This window comes from Fulvia fulva, chromosome 12, assembly GCF_020509005.1.
Source record: "Fulvia fulva chromosome 12, complete sequence".
NCBI classification, from domain to species: Eukaryota; Fungi; Ascomycota; class Dothideomycetes; order Mycosphaerellales; family Mycosphaerellaceae; genus Fulvia; species Fulvia fulva.
The window spans coordinates 384,184-403,615 of NC_063023.1; the positions used below are offsets into that span (position 1 = coordinate 384,184).

General features: G+C 52.2%; 5 protein-coding genes across 5 annotated transcripts; 2 read left to right on the forward strand and 3 right to left on the reverse strand.

Moving 5' to 3' along the window:
• Positions 1-643: 643 nt before the first annotated feature.
• CLAFUR5_13443 (2-aminomuconic semialdehyde dehydrogenase) lies at positions 644-2,164 on the reverse strand (the record flags this gene model as incomplete). The annotated part of the gene is made up of 1 exon (XM_047912591.1): positions 644-2,164. One exon carries the CDS (start codon positions 2,162-2,164, stop codon positions 644-646), a length of 1,521 nt encoding a protein of 506 aa, XP_047768738.1.
• Positions 2,165-2,803: 639 nt separating this feature from the next.
• CLAFUR5_13444 (R3H domain-containing protein 2) lies at positions 2,804-5,434 on the reverse strand (the record flags this gene model as incomplete). Its single annotated transcript, XM_047912592.1, has 2 exons — positions 2,804-5,314; positions 5,372-5,434. 2 exons carry the CDS (start codon positions 5,432-5,434, stop codon positions 2,804-2,806), a joined length of 2,574 nt encoding a protein of 857 aa, XP_047769074.1.
• Positions 5,435-6,064: 630 nt separating this feature from the next.
• CLAFUR5_13445 (uncharacterized protein) lies at positions 6,065-6,395 on the forward strand (the record flags this gene model as incomplete). The annotated part of the gene is made up of 2 exons (XM_047912593.1): positions 6,065-6,137; positions 6,193-6,395. 2 exons carry the CDS (start codon positions 6,065-6,067, stop codon positions 6,393-6,395), a joined length of 276 nt encoding a protein of 91 aa, XP_047768617.1.
• Positions 6,396-9,421: 3,026 nt separating this feature from the next.
• Positions 9,422-12,386, forward strand: CLAFUR5_13446 (uncharacterized protein; the record flags this gene model as incomplete). The annotated part of the gene is made up of 6 exons (XM_047912594.1): positions 9,422-9,473; positions 9,596-9,796; positions 9,960-11,018; positions 11,107-11,249; positions 11,308-11,637; positions 11,787-12,386. The coding sequence occupies 6 exons, from the start codon at positions 9,422-9,424 to the stop codon at positions 12,384-12,386; spliced, it is 2,385 nt and encodes a 794-aa protein (XP_047768736.1).
• A 374-nt stretch (positions 12,387-12,760) lies between these two features.
• On the reverse strand, positions 12,761-16,269 carry CLAFUR5_13447 (Mitochondrial outer membrane protein porin; the record flags this gene model as incomplete). The annotated part of the gene is made up of 9 exons (XM_047912595.1): positions 12,761-13,893; positions 13,966-14,099; positions 14,187-14,388; positions 14,586-14,730; positions 14,786-15,553; positions 15,606-15,694; positions 15,754-15,787; positions 15,860-16,024; positions 16,201-16,269. 9 exons carry the CDS (start codon positions 16,267-16,269, stop codon positions 12,761-12,763), a joined length of 2,739 nt encoding a protein of 912 aa, XP_047768737.1.
• Between the last annotated feature and the right edge of the window lie 3,163 nt (positions 16,270-19,432).

Below are 19,432 nucleotides of genomic sequence, written 5' to 3' on the forward strand. Positions count from 1 at the left end.
GTACACAGAACGATGCACACGTACTTAGGCTGATACGCATCCCGACTGGTGCGGTACACCAGATTCAAGTACAGGCTTGGTCCCACTGCCAGAACCGGATCTTACGAACACAGCGCCATCGACGTTACCTTCTCGGATCTGAACGGAGATGGATGTGGCTACGTGCTTCGGAGCTCAATGCTCCAATAAGTCGGGCCACAGCCTCGAGTCTTGTCTCGCTATTCGCGGCATGTGTGATCTCTGTGGAGACTGGAGTTTCAGCGGTGAGTCTTACACTGTGGGTCATGAGTTTGGTCAACCCACCAACACTCCCGCAGCCTCTCCAAACTCCCTTCTATTCTTCTCAGCCATCTGGCGTCGCTGCTCTGCATCTCCATCTGATCCACATCCATCTTCCGCAACATGTTCATCGCAGCATCTCCCACCTCCCCAACACAGCCGCCACGCTCGAGTCTCGTCTGCAGCTGTGTCAGCATCCGCTCCTTCCAGATCTTCGGATACTTACCCATCGCCTTAGCATACCGAAACAGAAGCTTCTCATCACCAGCGATCAGCCGCTTAGGACCACAGAGGACAGTAGCCCAGACGAGAGTATCGTATTCTGGCTCTGAAATGTGATCGATGGAGGCATAGACTCCGTCAGCTATAGCAAGGCTGACATCGAGGTGTGTCTGCGTGAAGACTCGGTGGGATAGACGGAGTCGAAAGTCATGCCCATCTCTGCGTGGTACTTGCGTAACCACATGAGGTAGGCGTCCTCCTGCTCGGCGTTGTGGATCTTCAGGACGATCATGTTGTCGATGTCGCTGGCGTTGGTGGCTTTGTTCGCTAGAAGGCTTCCGAAGACGAAGCCGAAGACGAGGTTGTCGCCGAAGTGCTGAGTGATGAAGTCTGTGACGTCGCGTTGGATGCACTTCTGCTGGGCCGCTGATAGCTTTTTGGGGGTGGTCGAGATCGGGTTTTGTGCTTTTGCCTGGCCTTGGATGAACTCCGATATCTCCTTTGGCACTAAGATAGGACGCGGATCGGTCATACCGTTGCTAGCAACAAACGAGGCGCCGAAGGAGTAGCCGCCATAGGCATGATTGCCACGCTCGACATCAAGGATCGTCTGCTCGTGGTATACTATCGACTTGGTGAGAGTCTTGACATACGCAGACGTGCCGAACAACGAGACGTACATATCGTTAGCCTTGTACTGCGGCGAGTCGAAGTAACGGGCAAGCTGATCGTCGTCGTCGAAGATGTTGATGTAGAAGATCGGGCTGAAGAATTCCTCGTAGTTGGTCTGCTCGGCAAGTGGTGCGACAATCGTAGTTGGCCAGACGATCGTGTTCGCGAAGTCGATGCCGTCTCCGTAAACGATCTTGTCTTGATGCTTGAGCAGGAAGGACGCGAGACGGACAAGAGCAGAATCTTCGGCGATTCGACCGACGAGGACATCGGGGTCACTGTAGGAACCTACCTTCGCCTGACTCACCTTATGTTGAAGCTGTGCTAGGAACTGGTCAGCGACAGACTTGTGGACCAGGATATTGTCAGGTCCAGCACAGTCTTGTCGAGCATTGAAGAGCTTAGCTTCTGCAGCTTTCGAAGCAGCCTTTGCAATATCGGCATCTGCTGCTACTACGATCGGATTACAACCCCAGCCATTGAAGAGGAAGATGCTATTCTTCCTCGTCTTCTGCAAAACAAGTCTCACATTCGACTCCTTACCTGTGAAAATAGTCACGTCAGCATCTGCCACGAGTTCTCGAACGAACGTCTCTCGATCGCTGAACGACACGTGAATGTTCGGGAAGAATTCTGCCAGGCATAGACTGCCGAGTAGCTGTCGGAACACAGGGATCATCTTCTGAGGGGGACGAAGGAAGACCTCGTCGCTGATGAGAGATGGCACCACGGCGAAGAGGACCAGAGAGTAGACGGGCAGATTCAAGGGGAAGAAAGTACAAACCCGCTTGGTACGACCAGTGACGAGGTGTCGTTTGATCTCGTCGATAGACGTCAAGCACTCGATGCTGCGCTCGATTTCGTCTGCTGTGACGGAGTAGCTCTGGTAGGCAGTCATGACGGTTGCGATGGCATGATGGTTCTTGTGGAGATGCTTGGCGTAGGCAGCGCAGAGCGCCTTCACCTGGTCGAAGGTCGATCCCTGGTCCATGGTTGCGAGGCGATCTGTGGCCACGGGGCGGATGTTGTTAGTTTGGTGAAACAGCTTGTGGAAGTCGATGTTCGTAGTGCGCTTGGTTTTGGTGAGCAGAGGCTTCGTTGCAATGTTGAGTAGAAGATGTAATTGAGTTCCCGTTGATTTGTGGGAATGTGTAAGAAGCAGGCAGTGCCTTATACTCACTTCGATCAGCCTGTGGAATAACACAACATAACACAATGTCTTTGTTTGCGAAGACGAAAGGCATTGCTCTCTCTCTTCCACTCTCCCTCAAGCCATTCTTTGTTCGAACTCCTACCGAACGATCCTATTGGATCGTGCGAGATCGTCTGTAGCAGACAAAGGCTTTGTCGCCAACACATGCACTCGCATCCTAGTCGTGCCCGCAGTGATGCTGAGACTGGCAAGGTACTGGAGAAGGAAGTTAAGGTCCGACAGAAGGGAGAGCGATTGAAATCGGCATGATGTGGCATGTACAGATGGAGACGGCTTGAGTCGGCAGGGTCTGTCATGATCATTCAGCATTACTGGCGGCGTAGGTAAGAACTACGTAGTACTACCAATGCCACCTCATCGTCATTCAAAGTCATGCCTCTCGCCCACCAACAAAGGTCCAAGCCTTGCGCCCAAAAGTCACATCCGCCTGTTCCCACCAGTGTAGCTCCCATTGACGATCTGGCCAGGTCCCGGCTGTGGCATAGATCCGAAGGACGGGTATGCTGGTGACGGGACATTTGGCAGTCGTGCTGAGAATGCTGCCGCTGGGTTGCAGAAAGTCTGCCTTGGCATCTGCTGCGCCTTCATCGCCTCGTATTGCTCAGCGGATATAGATGGCTTCGCGGGCAGTGAAGCCGGAGTGCCCCACTTAGCAAGCAAGCTCTGGTTCTGCTGGTTGTTTGGTGGACTCATGCCGTTGGCAAAGGGGTGCTGCTGGGGTGTCGCACCTGGCTTAGGAGGGAGAGGCAGGCTCGGCGAAGGTTGTCTTGGGAAGACTGGCTGTGGCAGGGGATGCATCAAAGGCGCCTGGTTCTGCGGTCGATTCTGAATTGCGTGCGGCGAGTGGTGGTGTGGCGAGCCGTGGTGTGGAGATCCGAAAGTCGAGCTTTGTGACTGAGCTGAGGTCTGACGTTGAAGCTGAGCCGGAGAGCTGAAGCTGGGCGTGAAGGCATTGTTACTGCCATTTAGACCTTGCTGAGGAGTATACGGTCTTCCAGTGTTGGCTTGACCCGGTATGAAAGATTGGCTCTGCGGGTTGAAGTGCTTGCCCTTGTAGCTTCCAGGCAGGGGATGCTCGGTCATGCTGGGCGCTTTGCCTGGGAAAGCTTGGCTTGGAAGTTGTCCAAATGCATACGAATGCTCTTGTTGCTGTTGACTATACTGTGAAGGCGAAGTGATGTTGTACCCATACCCGGACTGAGGTGACTGCGTTGGGATCTCGTACTGCTGTTGTGGCCACGCTGATGCTCCGCCGTAGTATTGTGAACCGTAAGCTGTGTTGTGACCCATACTTGATGAGGTGGGAGCCGGAATCTGATTCTGGAACGTCATGGATCGCTGAAAGTCCGCTAACAGATCGTATCCGCCAGGCTGCCCTTGCGCCCAGGCTTGTGCTGGGTCGAAAGACTGTTGTGTCCACGTTGTGTGTTCACCCTGTTGCATAGGAGCTCGAACGTTCACACCCGCGGGCACGGGCGTTCCGTAAGGATCTGCATATTGTCCATGTGCGCCATCTGTGAAGTCCGGGTAGTTGTAAGACGATTGAGCTTGCTGGCCGTCGGAGCCGTATGGCGGAGTGTAGAAGTTAGCGTAAGCAGATCGTGCCTCGAAGCCGTCATCGTCATCGAGACGTGCTTTATTCTTCTTCTTCTTGCCGGTGGTGGAACTGGCCCGCGAGTCTTGTTTCTCCTTTGGCACCTCGGTCACATCACCAGGCTTCGCAGAGCCCATGATGCGCAGCCTGGCAGCCTCGTACCTCGCCTCTCTCTCCTCGCGCGACACGGGCCCTTTCGTCTTCTTCTCATCTCCACTGTCGCCATTCTCGGAACCACTCTTGGAAGGCATATTGGAGCCATTTGCAATAGCAGGCCCGTTGTCTCGGCGCAGAATCTTCATCGCCGGCGCAGTAGGAGGCGGGGTACTGACTGCAGTGGAGGGAGCGGTGGCTGTCAAAGGTGGCGGAATACGACAATCTGGCGTCTTGTACAAACGTACTGCAGCCGATTGGTCTTCGATGTGATGACCAAGCATGTAGTAGTCGGCCATCTTGTGGGCAAGCAATCGATAGAAGGAATGGCATTGTGGCAGTGTCATCGAGGATTCTTTCGGGTCCTTGACAAAGTCAATGACATCCTGTTCCAGCTTCAAAACCCACACGCGATCTCGAGGGTTGTCCAAGGCCTCCAGAAGTTTCTGATCAGGTGGGCACTCCACGCCGACAGCGCCATCTTCCGGTATGCTTCGCACGACGTTCGGCACAGCGCCTATACCAGGTCCTTGAGGTGGAACATAGAGTACACCTCTGGACGAAGTACTGAGCATCTGAGGTCGTCCACGAGCTTCTGCGGATGATATCTCACGGAGCTGGTCCCTGAAAGCAGCTCGCACGCCATCATCCGATCCAATGCGAGAGTTGAGCAAGCCAGATCCAGGGGGTGAGAACATATCATCTTCATCCACCGCTTTGACACTGGCACTGTCGTCAGGTCGTAAGGAGTCCTTCTCATCGAGTGTGAAGTTGGTGCCAGAGGCGACGCTCTTCCCGTCCAGACTCTGAGGCTTGTTAGACCCGCTTGATGAGGATATTTGAGTGCCGCTGTCATCTGGTGCAGGCACTAGCGAGCCTTCTGGTGCATGATGCCGTTGCTGCTGTGGAACAGACTCGACCATCTGCACGTGCACTTCAGGGCTGCTCTTAGTAGCCATGTCCGACTTCTGTATATCCTGTGGTCCTCGCGATACAAGTTGAACAATTTTCTTGGGTTTAGGTAGATTCGGCGGTTGCGTGTGGCCGTTTGAAGGAGTGACAATAGGGGCGCCGTCTCGCGGCTGAGAAGTTATGTCTTGCTTTTGCTGAGCATTTGAGTTGGTATTGTTGTTGTTAGAGGTTAGCTGTGTACTTGGTGGCTTAATGCCTGCGGCGGCGATCTGCAAGATATCAGCTATGCGCCTTCCTGCCACCGCGCCTTCCTGCTCTTCGCGTACCTTTGCAAAAGAAAGCCTTTCCTTCTTGATGTCGGCTGAGGCCGACGCTGGAGCAAACGCCATTGTGCCAAGAATAGCAAGTTGTGTGTGTGAGAGAGAATGCAGCGATTTTGCAGATCTTGGAGACGCAGAATCCGAGAGCCGCTGTTTCCTGAGGCTGGCGAGCTTTCCTCTTGCGGAAACTGCTTGCCAAACGGTGAATTGATTTGTGGTATAGACCAAATCTACCGGTGATGGAACTCAGGAAACTGGCGGCTCAAGGAAGATTGTCAAGTCGAGGGCCAGGAACTTGGACATTGTGCAGCGAGCACATCGAGTCGAAGTCGCAGGAGGTGAGGCTGATTTTGAGCGTGGCGCGTTGGGTGCGTGAGGTTCGGCGCGACCAGAGATGACGCGTGGATCTCGTGACGACGGGATATGGTCGAGTGAGCCAGGCTATACCAGCTCGAGGGTGCGCGATGTGTGCGCAAGTTCGGCGGTGAAGGGTGCAGTGACTGTGTCGTCAGTTGGAAAGGCCTGTGAGAAAGAGATCCGACCTTCGATCGGCGACCAAGAACGGGCTGGCCCGAACCCGAACCCTGTCACCGCCAAGAACTGTTCTTGGAGTATCGACATCCGACTTCACTCTTTCCTAGCAGACTTGCACATCGACAAGGCTGTACTGATCCGGGGAGCAGACTCGAGATCACCATCATGGATCGCTATCAATCTAACAGGCCGTCGCAAGCCAGTGCGACTACCACATGCCAGAAATGCTTGAAGAAAGGTACCGCCCATCGCAGAACCAGATTAAAGGCTGTAGCTGACATACATGGACACAGGCCACTACAGCTACGAATGCACAGCCCCTCGACAAGACAGACCATACGTCTCACGACCATCCCGAAGCCAGCAATTCTCAAACCCAAAACTTGCCCCAAAGCTCTCCGCTGTTCTTCCTCCCGCAGATCCCAAGCCAGAAGTCAAGTCAGTAGAAATGAAGGCATATTCCGTCCTGAGTACACATCTTAACATGCAATCATAGAAAGCCAGAACCAACTCTCGACGAGTCGCGTAGTCGAAAGCGCAGCAGAGATGCTGCCACTGGTTCCTCCGCTCCCAAACGCAGGCGCTCAATCTCATCACATTCGTCCGACTCCGTCTCATCAATCTCCACAAACCGCTCACGATCCAGAAGTCGTTCTCCAAGAAGCACACGAGACTCGAGAAAACGAAGTCCAGCTTTCAGAGCAGCGCCGACACGAAACACGTACCGAAGGCGTGACAGCTCGGCAGACTCACGCAGACGACCGGCGAGACCCAGGTCCGTAACTCGTTCTCAGGACTCACCAGCTGTCTCTCGTCGACGAAGAGATTCCTCTCCAAGGCATCTACGGAAGCGCAGCACTTCTCCACCAAGGCGAGAAGTGCGACGGTCACGCTCGAGGTCGCCTTATCGTGGAAATGGTCGACGTGAACAGGCTTCGACCAGCAGATGTGATGAGCGCGAAGCCCCGGCACCAAGACAGCCGGTTGAACCGCCTCGTCCAGCCCGGGAGCGTAGCCTCAGTCCTTATAGCCAGAGAGTGGCCATGAGCAGAGCGGCGAATGGGAGCTGAGCTACTACAGCATGCTTCTACCTTCAGCGTAGGAGAATTCTCAAACAGCGAACCAAACCACTGGCACTGGTCCGTGACCTCAACCCCAATACAGCAAATGAGCACACGATCAATCTCCCCTCACCGCTACACCATCTATCAACTCGAACAAATAACGATGCGCACAACTTCCCGGCTCTCAAAGTCGCCCACACCACTAGTCCCCGCCCGATCCAGATTCACGCAACCTCGCAATGGCGCATCACAATGGCGCACGACTGAAACCACATTCCAGCACCGCAGTCGCAAGAACCAAATCCAGTCAACGAGCACACGACACAAAAGGCCTCGCAACAGCAACACTACCAGGTTTCCAGTACACTGTATCGATAGTCTCGAGGTACGTAGCTGAACACCAACCTTACTTTACCAAAGAAATTGCTCCGCTTGGATCAGTCTTGGAATGTGTTTCAGAAGTAGAGTGGAAAGTGGAACATTATTGTTAGACAGAAGGTCGTAATGTCCCTGCCACTTATGGACAGAAGTGTCGCGCGACTTCGTGTGGAAGCTCTTCTTCTTCTACGTAAGTTACGAGCAGTTCGAGAAGGCTGGAAGGTGTCGAAAAACGGTATATGAGCATACGATAGAGCGACCCCAACCACAACGTTTGTGGGGTGTTTGGTAGATGCGCATGTCTTTCTTTGGACGTTGCGGTTTGACAGCGAACCGAACAGCTGCGAGGACGTCGGGGGTGCCGGCGGCACGGCAACGTCGTTGATCTGGGGATGTCTCAGTCCACCAGGGACATTCACCAGGGACAATGACAAGGACTGTTGATATTCGCTGCTGGATCATAGCGTTTCCATTGGCGAGTGCTGTAGCCGGCAGTTATTGAAGTTGGCTGTAGAGTCGTTTGAGCACCGTGCGAATGGATCCTCATCGAGCGCAGACAGCTTGACGACATTCGGCGCCGGACGTCTGCCGGTCCAGTGGTTTGCTCCACAGCTGGAGCGGGATGGGTCGAGCTAGGACGGAGACCCACGAGCTTGTCGGATCTTGACAGGCATGTGATGGGGAGCGTAAAGAAGTTTTGGAGTTTTGATAGTGTGGAGTTCATGCGTCTTGTGATATTGATGTCGTGTCGTGCTCTTTCTTACAGATGGCATGTGGTAGTGACACTACTGCATTGCTCGCGCGCGTGGCTCGCGTAGGAAGGAGTGCTCGCGCAGTAGCTCCCCGGTACTTCTGCTTGCGCGAAGCGGCAATTCTAGCAGTCAATAGTCAGCCGCGTCAGCGCGTTGAGACGCGCCTCTGCACGGGTAGCACGGCCTCTTTGCCCTTCGGCTGCAGGTCATCAAGCTGGATCCTCGATACGGCCCGATGGAGGATCAGTAGCCGTTCTTCGAGATTGTACACCTCCACTGGCGAAGGGAAAGCATGTCGCTGTTGTCAAGCCATTGGCTTGAGGATGACGCGCAGGTCGCATATCATGCACATGCACGCTGCAGGACGTCCGAGAGGATGCGCTACCCTGAGGCCAGACGCCCGCAGCTCCGCTATCTTCACGAAAGACTTCTGCAGATGTGTCTAGAGGTATGTGCAGTAGTTTGGAAGACAGCTTGGAATCGTCTCGACGGTCTCGTAGACTCGGCTCCGCTTGGAGAGTTGGAGTCTGTCCTCTGGCGGCGGCGGGTAAACACGCCATTTAGACTTTGCTCGCGCCAACGTCCGCGGCAGTGAGCCGAGGAGCTCCTCGCCATCGATTTGACCCGATGGTCGCGACGGTGCTGCGTTGATGAAGATGGGCGCAAGAAATGTCATTGTCAGACAGCTCAGCACGCTGCCATGGGGATGCCCTGGTCTGGCCCAGACGAGCGTTGGACGGCTGTGACATATGAGCATTGGGAGGTGCCTGCTGTACCTACCATTTGCGGTCGTGCGCCTCGGCTGTGCGGAGCGATACGGTTCAACGACAGCAACGTCGGGGTGTGAAGGGTGTGCTGTAGACTGTAGTGGTGCGAGGCTCGTGTGACTGCTTTCCCAAAACGACTATGTTCTGCGCCAAGCGTACCAGCGATCGCCCCGATTCCTGTTTCTCCCCAATCAACTTTTCGCTGCGGTGCGGATGCCAGATGGTGGGTCCGTTCCCTGCCACGTGCCTGCATGTGCTCGGCTTCCATGTCTGGTCGAGCGTTGGTGCAGGCTGGCAGCAGGCTTGACGTCGTTATCCTCGCCGACCAGGATTGTCGGACTTTACGAGATGAGACCAATGGCATTGCACCGCCATTGAAGTAGACATGGCCTCCCCTCCGATGCTGACTTGAACGTGCACATGCACTGCCTGTCGTCCGCCCGCTTCCACTCACCGCGTGACGCACCAGCATGTCAACAACGCCGCTCAAGCTGGGCGCAGACGGGCTTCCACCAGCGATCGCCATAACATTCATTCCACTACCCGCCACAAGCGACGAGGATGAAGTACGGAGAGACCTTGAGGCAGCGATCCATTCCTGCATGGAGTCACCGTATGTATAGCACCTGCCCGCTGCCATTCGTCGGTCACAGCGGGCATTCACCATCACCATGGCTCTGCTCGGCTTGCTTGCGCATACCAATACCATACTCACCGCTAACGATGCGACTGCAGACAACATAGATTACGACGACATCAAGAACTTTATCAAGGAGAATACGACCCCAGGCAAGGGCAAGACGCTCTCCGTGCCCGGCCGAGGTGACGATAAACTTCTGCAGTTCGAGAATTCGCTCTTCCACATTCTGGTCGACCAACACCAACGAATCCATCTTTTTGTTAGAAGCAAAGCCGGAGAGATTCAACGGAGATTAGGTGAGTTTGCGATCTGTTTCGCCTGTCATCATAAGTGATGTTACATGCCAAGCTGTCATCGTTGATGATCAGCGTCATGTAACAGCTCCGTGCACTTTTCGCGTAAAGTGTCTGCATGATAACGTGGTGTTCGGAATGTGCTACATGGACTGACAACATGCAGACCATTCGAAGAAACAGCTTCGTCAACTTGCAGCGCGACAGTCCAAAGCCGCAGACAGCCGCATACCAGTCGGCAGGTTAGAGAGATATGGCAAACTCGAAGACGACGTAATCAAGGCTGGGGAGGAGATCAAGTCACTCGCGAGGTTCGTTGCAACACAGCGAACGGCGTTCCGCAAGCTGTTGAAGAAGTACAAGAGATGGACAGGCTCGACGGATTTGGACGACCGATTTCGGGACGAAGTGCTGGAGAACCCAAAGAGCTTTGCTAATCTCGATCTGGGGCCAATGCTGGACGATTACTCCGCCACTCAGCAAAGCGTCCGGACCTTGTATGAGCGTCAGATGAAGAAGTCGAAAGGCAACGAGTCAAGTTGTGAGGTCAAGCGTCCGGCTCCTGGGTCGTCTGCCATCAGACAATTGCGCGAGGCAGTGCAGACTGGATCAAAGGTCTTCTTCGATTCGAGCCTTGCAACGGTACCGCTGGGTGAGAATGGCACGTTCGCTAGTTACTTTGTGCATCCGGAGAATGTCGTCGAGTTGCAGATGCTTCTCCTGCAGTACTCGCACTTCTACCTGAGTCGCAGTCGACCCAGTTCACTGGCACCGCCAATCACACCGGACTCGCCGAATGCGTCTTTTGGTGCATCGGGAACCAAATTCGTTGATTACCACATTCTGGCCGCTGATAATCTGGAACGGTTTGCAAAAGAGCAAAGCGCTCTCACTGTCAATGATCGCGAACATCTCCCAAACAGTTTCCCGCAACGAGCCAAGGCTTGTGTTCGATGGAACAACGACGAAGACGCTCTAGCTTGTTTGAGATCTAGGTCAGGACAGACAAAGAGCGCGTACCTCAAAAGAAAGCACATCCACGACTTCTTCGACCAGGGAGCTGAGTTCGCCGCGAAGCAGGAAGCTACACTTGCGGATAGCGCAGAGACTGTCGAAGAACTACGACGGGAGCTCCTGAGAGATAATATCAAGCCTCTGTTCCAGTACTCGAGTTGTCGGACCAGACTGGTCGGTCTGGAAGATGAATCCGACAGCATGACCTTGGGTACGTATCCCGAGAGTGCGATTGATGGATCGGAGGGCAATACGGTTCTCATGATGGGCAATGCTTGTACTAATGACCTGGTTTGCAGCTACCCTCGACACCAGCATCACGATACAGGAGGCAGGCGCGGTTGACGGCAAGTCGAAATCGTCATTCCCCTTTGCGCTCCTGCTCGTACGACAAGAAGGCACCAAATCGCAACTACTTTCCGCACTTGACGCCAGCTACCTCGTAAGTTTCTTCATCTTGCTCGATTCCACATCTTCATCTGCTGAACACATTCATACAGGTCGAGCGCGTGCGCGGTTTCTCACTAGAATATCACTCCATTTGGCAAACACATCGTCCAGCAAACATTGCCCCACCATTATGGTTACCAATTCTCGACCGCGACATTCGAAAACTACCTCCACCTGCAATGAAGCGCACGAGCTCGGCTCACGGAAGTGGCGCGCAAACTGCCGGATCCAACGGCTCCATTACCGCTGGCACTGGTACTGATAGCGCCACTGCTGTTGAGACAACTTCGCAAGATGCGCCAGCCGAGTTCGAAGCGCCACCTCTCAAGTCTTTCCGCAAGAAGCGGAAGAGGCGTTCTTACCCTCGCAATGAGGAACAGGTATGTATTGAATGAGTGGTTATCAGCAGTAGCTCAGACAGCGTGATGAGTTGGGAAGACACTTCGTGCAGCCACTCGCTCCGTGATCAGGGAACTGCTGAGACAGCCAATACAATGCACTGCTCTCGGATTAGCTGACACCTCTGTAGCAACCACAACGCTACTGGAACGAATTCGACCACCCCGAAGACGGAGATGGCGACGCCTTCGTTATCTACATCGACCCCAACGAGCAAAACCGCTTCGATCGCTTCTTCGACAAACTCGGCTCCCTCTTCCGACTACGCAGCAAGACCGCCGAGGAGGAACTTCTAATACCCTCATCCCCACCCGAAGAGGAATCTTCCGATGAGGAAACCGAAACCTCACCCGTCAAGAACAAAATCAAGAAGAGCAACGCCCAGAGCTTCGGAACCTTCGCATCTTCATCGCAGTCACCAGCTCTCAACTCCAAACGCGAGCAGCGCGCTTCCTTCTTCGGCCAGGTTGCTGCGACGTGCTACGCAGCTGCCCTTGCGATACTGGTCGTGGCTTATATCCTCCGCCTTACCGGACGACACAAGTTCATCAACGAGGTGCATTACGGTGTGCTCTTCGCAATGCTCAGCAGTCTTGCATTCGCGGCGATAGGCTTTATGAGCGTCCTTCGCAGCGGTGCGCGAGGGTACGTCACCTGGGCTATATCGGCGGCTGTTTTGATCATCGACGTGGTCGGTAGTGGTGCTTTGCTTGCGTGGGTGCTGGGCTAGGAGTTTGCACAGGAGGTTGGGGCTCAGTCGGGGGCATCTCGACGTAATTGGGGAATCGGTGATTTTGGGAGGGGCTTGATATGGTGGTGTCTAGTAATTTTTCTGATCCTGGCACTGTGCCAGTATCTTCGACAGCTCGAGCGGAGACAGCCCAGGGCTCATGTGCGACGACGCAGACGGTCATGACTCATTGATAGAGATACATAGAGACGGCGGAGGTGTATTGTATATTGTTATAATGGAATCGAGGAGAAGAGTTGCAATCGATCGATGTCCACTTGCTCAAATCAAATTCGACCCTGGAGCATGACCACCTCTCCCTCCCATCATCACTCCTCCCACTTGGGGACCCCTCTCACCTCACAGAATCCCCCCTACTGCTTCAACTCCACCCCAATCCCCGCCAGGTATCCACACCTCTCCCTCTGCCCCTCCGGCACACTCTCCATCTCCATCGCTCCCGTCTCAAACTTCAACCTCCTCATCCCCGCAAACTGCTCCCACTCCGGCGTTCCTGGGACTCTCAACGTGTTCGGATTGAACGTCCTGATAAAACTCGTCCAATACCCCTGCACAATCTCCACAATCCCCCAATTCACTTGACCCGGGTAGTAGGATGCTGGAGCCTGGCCTTGCGTATTCTCCGGCCCGAAAATCGCGTTGACTTCAATGGTATGCCTGACGCCGTTGCCGTCAAGGTTTGAGGGCGGATCGATGACATTCCAGCGGTAATTCCAAACCGGCACGCCCTGCCTCGCATACTCGGCGGACACGTTGATGCCGGGACATATATACCGTAACTCGCCGTATGCGTCACTCGCCTGTCTCCAGAATCTCCCCGTATCTGGGAAGTAAGGGGTATTCTCCACGGGGTAGAATTCCTGAATCTTTCCGAGATGCGAGAGCGTCAGGTCGGGAAATTGAGATTGCAGGAATTTTGTGGTTTCAGCGTAGGACGCCGTATCGTTGGGAACAAAGCCGGTACCTTCATTCGTGTCGTCGCCGTAGATTGCTGGGACTTTGATGAAGTTGCCCTGGGCGTAGGCGCGGTATGTGTAATCCGAAATGAAATCATAATCCAGGACGGGGCCGTACATGTATAGCGGTGGACTCTGCGCGGTGGGGAATTCCGTATTCACATTAACCTTCTGCAACGCCTTCGCGCTCAAATTTCGAAGACAGGCCAACGTATCCGCTTCAGTGTAGCATTCCGCGCGAATGACGAGGTTGTTGTATGCGAACTGGGACTCTTCGACTGTGCGGAGGGCGGAGAACGATTGTGATTCTGCTGCGATGGCGTGGAAGAGGTTGTCGTTGCGGCCGCCGTAGGCTGTCGTGTGGAGGGTTACGGATTGGGCGCCTGCGCTATCTCCAGCCAGCACGACGTGGGAGGAGTTGCCGCCGAAGAGGGGGATGTATTGTTGTACCCACTCCAGAGCCTTTCTCTGATCGTGGAGACCATTGTTGATGTCGCCTACTTCTTTGCCGGCGAGGAAACCGTAGGGTCCTAATCCCACAAAGTCAGCCCTCCATCCACACCATTCATTACCCCCAGACCAATACCAGGTTCAATACTCACCAACCCGATAATTAAAAACCACAACCACCACCTCCATATTCCCCGCCACCACAATCCCACTCCCATTAAAATTCGGCCCAGCATTACTATTAAACCCACCCCCCTGCACAAAAAAGAACACCGGCGTCGTGCCCCTAATCGCAAGAACATCAGATCAGCCATTCCATCCAAACTCCAGCACAGCACCTCCTTGGCCTTCGTTCACGTTCTACAGTACTCACAAACCCGCCCCCGTCGGCGCATAAACATCCAAAAACAAACAATCCTCATCCATCTCGCTCGTCGGCGGGCCTCCCTTGGTCTTCAAACAATAGGCACCATGGCTATCCGCCATCTGGACGCCTTCAGTCACCTCCGGGTCTTGAGGGCGCGCGAAGCGGATGGGCCCGAGGGGAGGTTTGGCGTAGCGGATTCCGATGTGCCCTGCAGAAGTTCAGCGGCAGAATTCGGATATGAAACAGAAAAGGGAAAAAGGGCAGTCGCGCATGACAGAGTAGTGTTTGTACAAGCGACCTGCTGAAGCGGGTATAGCATAGAAGCGCAGCGTTCAACCCCCTCTATCTTCACATCATGCTCTTCGCAACATCATCCGGGTATCCTCCTGTTTCTAGAAATCTAACCCTCGAAGGTGAGCGAGGTGCCGATCTTGTGGCCGGCCTCGTTGAGCTTGTTGGTGTCGAGCGAGAGACCGAGACCAATGGTGGTGCCGGCGTTGAGCTTGGTGCTGTAAGCAAGGGCGGCGATACCGCGGTCGTTGATCTTGGCCTGTAGCGAGTGTCAGTGCGGGACCAGTACCTGTTTAAAAGGTGGACGATCTCACCTTAGCGAAGGAAAGAGCATCAAGCTTGTACTTGGATGCGAGCTCGAGACCGTTGGCCTTTTGTGCCTGAACATCGTAGCCGGCCTTGGCGCCAACCTCGACGGCTGGGTTGACCTTCTGGTAGTAGCTGGCAGCGATGACTGAGAGGTTCTGGGTGCCGATGATGCTGGCGGTGTAGGTTGGGCTCTGGTAGCCGATACCCAAGCTGTACCTGGTGACGGCAGCCTTCTGGACATCGTAGCCAGCCTCACCACCAACGAGGAAACCGTCAGAGCCAGCGGTCACGTCGATAACAGCATCGACGTTGCCCTTGGCGGTGGCGTAGTTGAGGAATGCGCGGGAGTGGACGTTTGGGTTCTTGAAGGCAAGGTTGACTTTTTGCGCGGCGGAGCCCTCCTTGGCTGGGTTCCAGAGGTTCTGGAGATCGACCTTGACGCCTGGTGCAACGACGTCGGCGAGCTCAACCTTGCTGTCGAGGAGCGAGCCGGTGTTCCATGACTGGGTGATGGTGACGCCTTTGCGATGTCGTAATGTCAGCCCGTATATGTTCTGCGCATCATCGCCGTTTGGTTTGCTCATGACGAACAGGGCGAGATGTGTGCGCAAAGGTGCAGGCAACCTCATCACCATTGAGTAGGATGTAAGGAAGCCCGCGTCCCTCTTTTGGCGCCTCGCGGGTGTTTGCACCACGTCGCTGTCATCTGAGTCGGATGGAGTGAGATAGGGTGTCTGCCTACCTTGAGGCTTGAGAGTGTGCTTGCCCTCAATCTGTGGTGTCTGTTAGGCTAGATGGCACAGAGTGTGTTTGCGCACGACTTACGGAGCCGCTGGTGACGCCGTCGAAGCCCTGCTTGCCCTTGACGTTGACGTTGGTGCCGTTTGGCGCCTTCAGCTTGACATCGAGGGTTGCTAGTGAGAGGTGTTAGCTGTCTGTCGTGTTTCCAATGCGCGCGGCTCTTTCAGCATACCCTGTGCGGTGTGGTAGAAGTCCTTGTTGATGAGCTGCCCGTGTATTAGTCCAGCACTCCCATCTGGCACCTCTCTTCTCTTTCGAGCTTATCTTGGATCGCGTACGTCGTTGGCGGCCTTGCTAATGTCGCCGAAAGCTGGGATGGGCAGCTGGAGCGCGGCCACAGGTGCGTGGAGCTTGTCTGCGGACTTCTCGAAAAGCGACATCTTGCGTGTATTCGGTGGAGACCGTGTATTTGGGCGATGTGATGCTGGAGATGGATGCTGTGCCTAGTGATCGATGGTGGTGAGTATGGTGGTCGTCAGGAGGGACAAGTCACAAAAACATTCCATCCCGTCCTAAAGCTTCCGATCCGCGCTGCGGCGTCAAAGCTCCCTGGCTCTTGGCCTTCCTTCGGCAACAGCCACGAGGTCAAGTCGGCAGCGGCTGATTGGAGTGGACTTACCTCGTTAATACTGCTCCCATCGGTCCTCAGAGCATCGTGCTCGTGGTACAGCATCGTGCTCATCGCCATCTTGTTGAGTGATGTTTGTTTGCATCAGGCTTGAGGTGAAGAATGAAGTTATCGAGCGTGCAGTGCCTTGTTCACCCAGTGTCTAGGGACAGTGCCCTCGGACAGTGCCCTCCGGCTGAGAGAATTATATAAGCAAATTTCACCTAACGTGCTTCACCACCGAGCGGGCCACACCACCGAGCGGGCCACTTTTGCCAAGAACTGTACCACTTCCACAGATATAGCTATGCAACCACCATTACAGCGTGTATTGTCTTCAAACGAGGCCAAACTGACCTTAGCTGTCCAGGCCACGAAACGCGACGCGACAATCACGAATCGACTTGCTACAAAGGTATACGACGCGTCTCGAACTACACTAGGGTATCGATTGAATGGACGACCTCCTCGGGTTGACTGCGAGCCCAATTCGAAGAAGCTTACAGAGCTAGAAGAGAGGGTGATACTTGAGTACATACTCGAGCTGGATCTTAGAGGTTTCCCGCCATCAAAGGCTAGTGTACGAGCAATGGCCGATTCATTGCTACAAGAGAAGGGTCTCAAGCCCGCTGGTCTCAATTGGACAGACAGGTTCATTAGGCGGCATCGTGAGCTAAAGGTTCGCATAACACGTAGATACGATCGTCAGCGAGCCCTAATAGAAGATCTAGACGTTATCGAGAGGTGGTTCTTGCTTATACGTAATATAAAGGAGAAGTATAGTATCCTTAACTAGGACACCTATAACTTCGACTAGACAGGGTTTATAATAGGTATTATTACGTCTTAGAGCGTCGTCGCGGGTTTAGAAAGGCGTAGTAGAAAGAGGAAGGTCGTTTAATAGGGTAATAGAGAATAGGTAATAGTAATTAAGACTATCTATATAGACGGAATAGCGCTCCTACCCTACGTTATTCTTATAGGCAAACAGTACATTAGTACCTAGTACTAAGACGGTAACTTGGGTCTAGACTAGATAATCGGGCTAATAGAGAACGGCTAGACTAATAATAAGTTTGGTATACGGTAGCTAGAGTATTTCTAGAAGTATACTATAGCTCGTACGACTAGGGTATAGAGACTGCTTATTATCAATAGCTACGAGAGCTATAACTCGAAGGTATTCTAGAATCTATATAAGGAATAGAAGATCTCAGCTCTATATATACTATCGTATGCCTCGTACTTACTCTAGCTATTAGATATAGGTTGCTATTTACCTTTAAAGAAGGTATACGGTACTTAGCTCTCGGGCTTAGTACGCTAGCGTATTACTTATATCGATAAAGTAGAGTTCCTACGCGCCTTCCGGGTAGGCTATAACGCTATATTTAGATAGGAGAACATCCTATCGAGCTTTAGAGGCGCTAGTTTAGTTCTATTTAATCTATAGGTAGTAATAGACAAGCTTAATATTAAGCTATATACGCTAACCCCTCTAGCTCCGGACTCTACCCCTTAGAAGTCGAAGATACTACGAACTATAAAAGAATTCGACTCTTAATCGATACTAGTAACGAACAAAATGCGTGCCCGGGTAGGTTTATCGCTAAACTCGTTATAGAATAGGGTATATTAGATTATAAAAGGGAGTAGAGAGATAGCGTATTAGATAGCTCTTATACAAAGCAAGATTAGTAAGCTACGTAAGTCTAACGAGGCCCTTATATAGTAGAAAGTACGAAAGCGTAAGTACATTTAGTCTAGAGGGTCTCTAACCTTCGATAAGGCGTCGTAATTAATATCTCTAGAGGATACTAGGAGGTAGGAGTAAGTAGAGAGTCGCTAGATAGTGTTCGGCTAGTACTAAGGCTACGACGCTATAAGCGATATAGCGAGTCGGGGCATAACGTACGTACCTATTTAGTAGACTTACTAGATAGCGAAGAATCTAAAGAGGAATTGTCCTCCTAGTAACGATTCTATAGAATGTCGTCGTATTAAGATCCCGTCGTAATTAAAGTAGAAGTAGTATAGTTCTTAGTAAAAGTAGCCCGCTTGGTAGTATAGCCTACTTAGGAGTAAAGTACGTTATATATAAGGGCGTCTAATCTTACGGCGGCGAGAATTTTAAGGTATTACGACTATATTGTTACGAGACAGCCCTTTTACTTACTTTACGTACTACTCCGCGACATATCGACGTTATCGGCCGTAACTCCGCGCGCTAGCGGCCGCTAGCGCCCGCTAGCGCCCTTCCGATTTCTTTATCTATTCGCCTTCCCTTAGACCTCTTAGATAGCTCGCGTAACTATATATGTCTTTACCTAACTATACTATAGCCCCCTTACCCGTAATATATATCTAGTAGTATTAGACTATTACTAGCTTTTTAAGTCGGATTTTAAGGAGGAGCTATAGTACTAGCTCTCCTCCGACTACGCGTAGTAATACGGCTACTATAAATATCTATATAAAAATTTAATACCGGATTTAGATTTACTATATTAAGTTACTCTAATTAGGAAATAAAAACGGTATACTCGTTATTTTAACCTAGATCCGGTTAGGATATTATATTTCCGGCTTTAGTAGTATTATCCTTATAGCTATTTAACTACTAGCTCTATAACTACTCCGCTACTTAGGACTTAGCTATAACGTATTAAGTATTAGGAACCGCTATACGTTATTACAACTAGGCTTAGATCTTTATAGAGATGTCTCGACTCGTTATAAAGGTAGTAATTCTAAATAGTATATAGTATATACTTAAAATAAGTCGAGCACGAGGCTCCTATCTACTTATAAAAGAGCGCCGTCTATATAGTACTATATCTTAGTATAGCTAATTAGACTAATTACTAAGTAGACTGGTTAAACTAATCACTAAGCTAATTGGTTTAGGTACGGTCGTCCTAATTAGTCTCGGTTCCTCCGGTAAAATAAGTAGCTATAGTCTTTTAAAATCTCGGACCGTAATACTATCTCCTCTTTAGCTTAGTTCCGTCCCAGAACTAGAACGCTAGTATAAACACCTAGTATACTCGGCTTCCGTATTAAACCGCGACGTTTTAAATAAAATAGTATATTAGGTAGTAATAAAGCGCTTATATATAGTAATATAGATAGATAGATATTTTATTAAGCTATTATAGTACCCTTTAGTCTATATAGGCAAGCATTTTAGTATATATATTGTTAAACAGGTACGGGTGGATAGTAGCGGAGTGGAGTAAGAGAT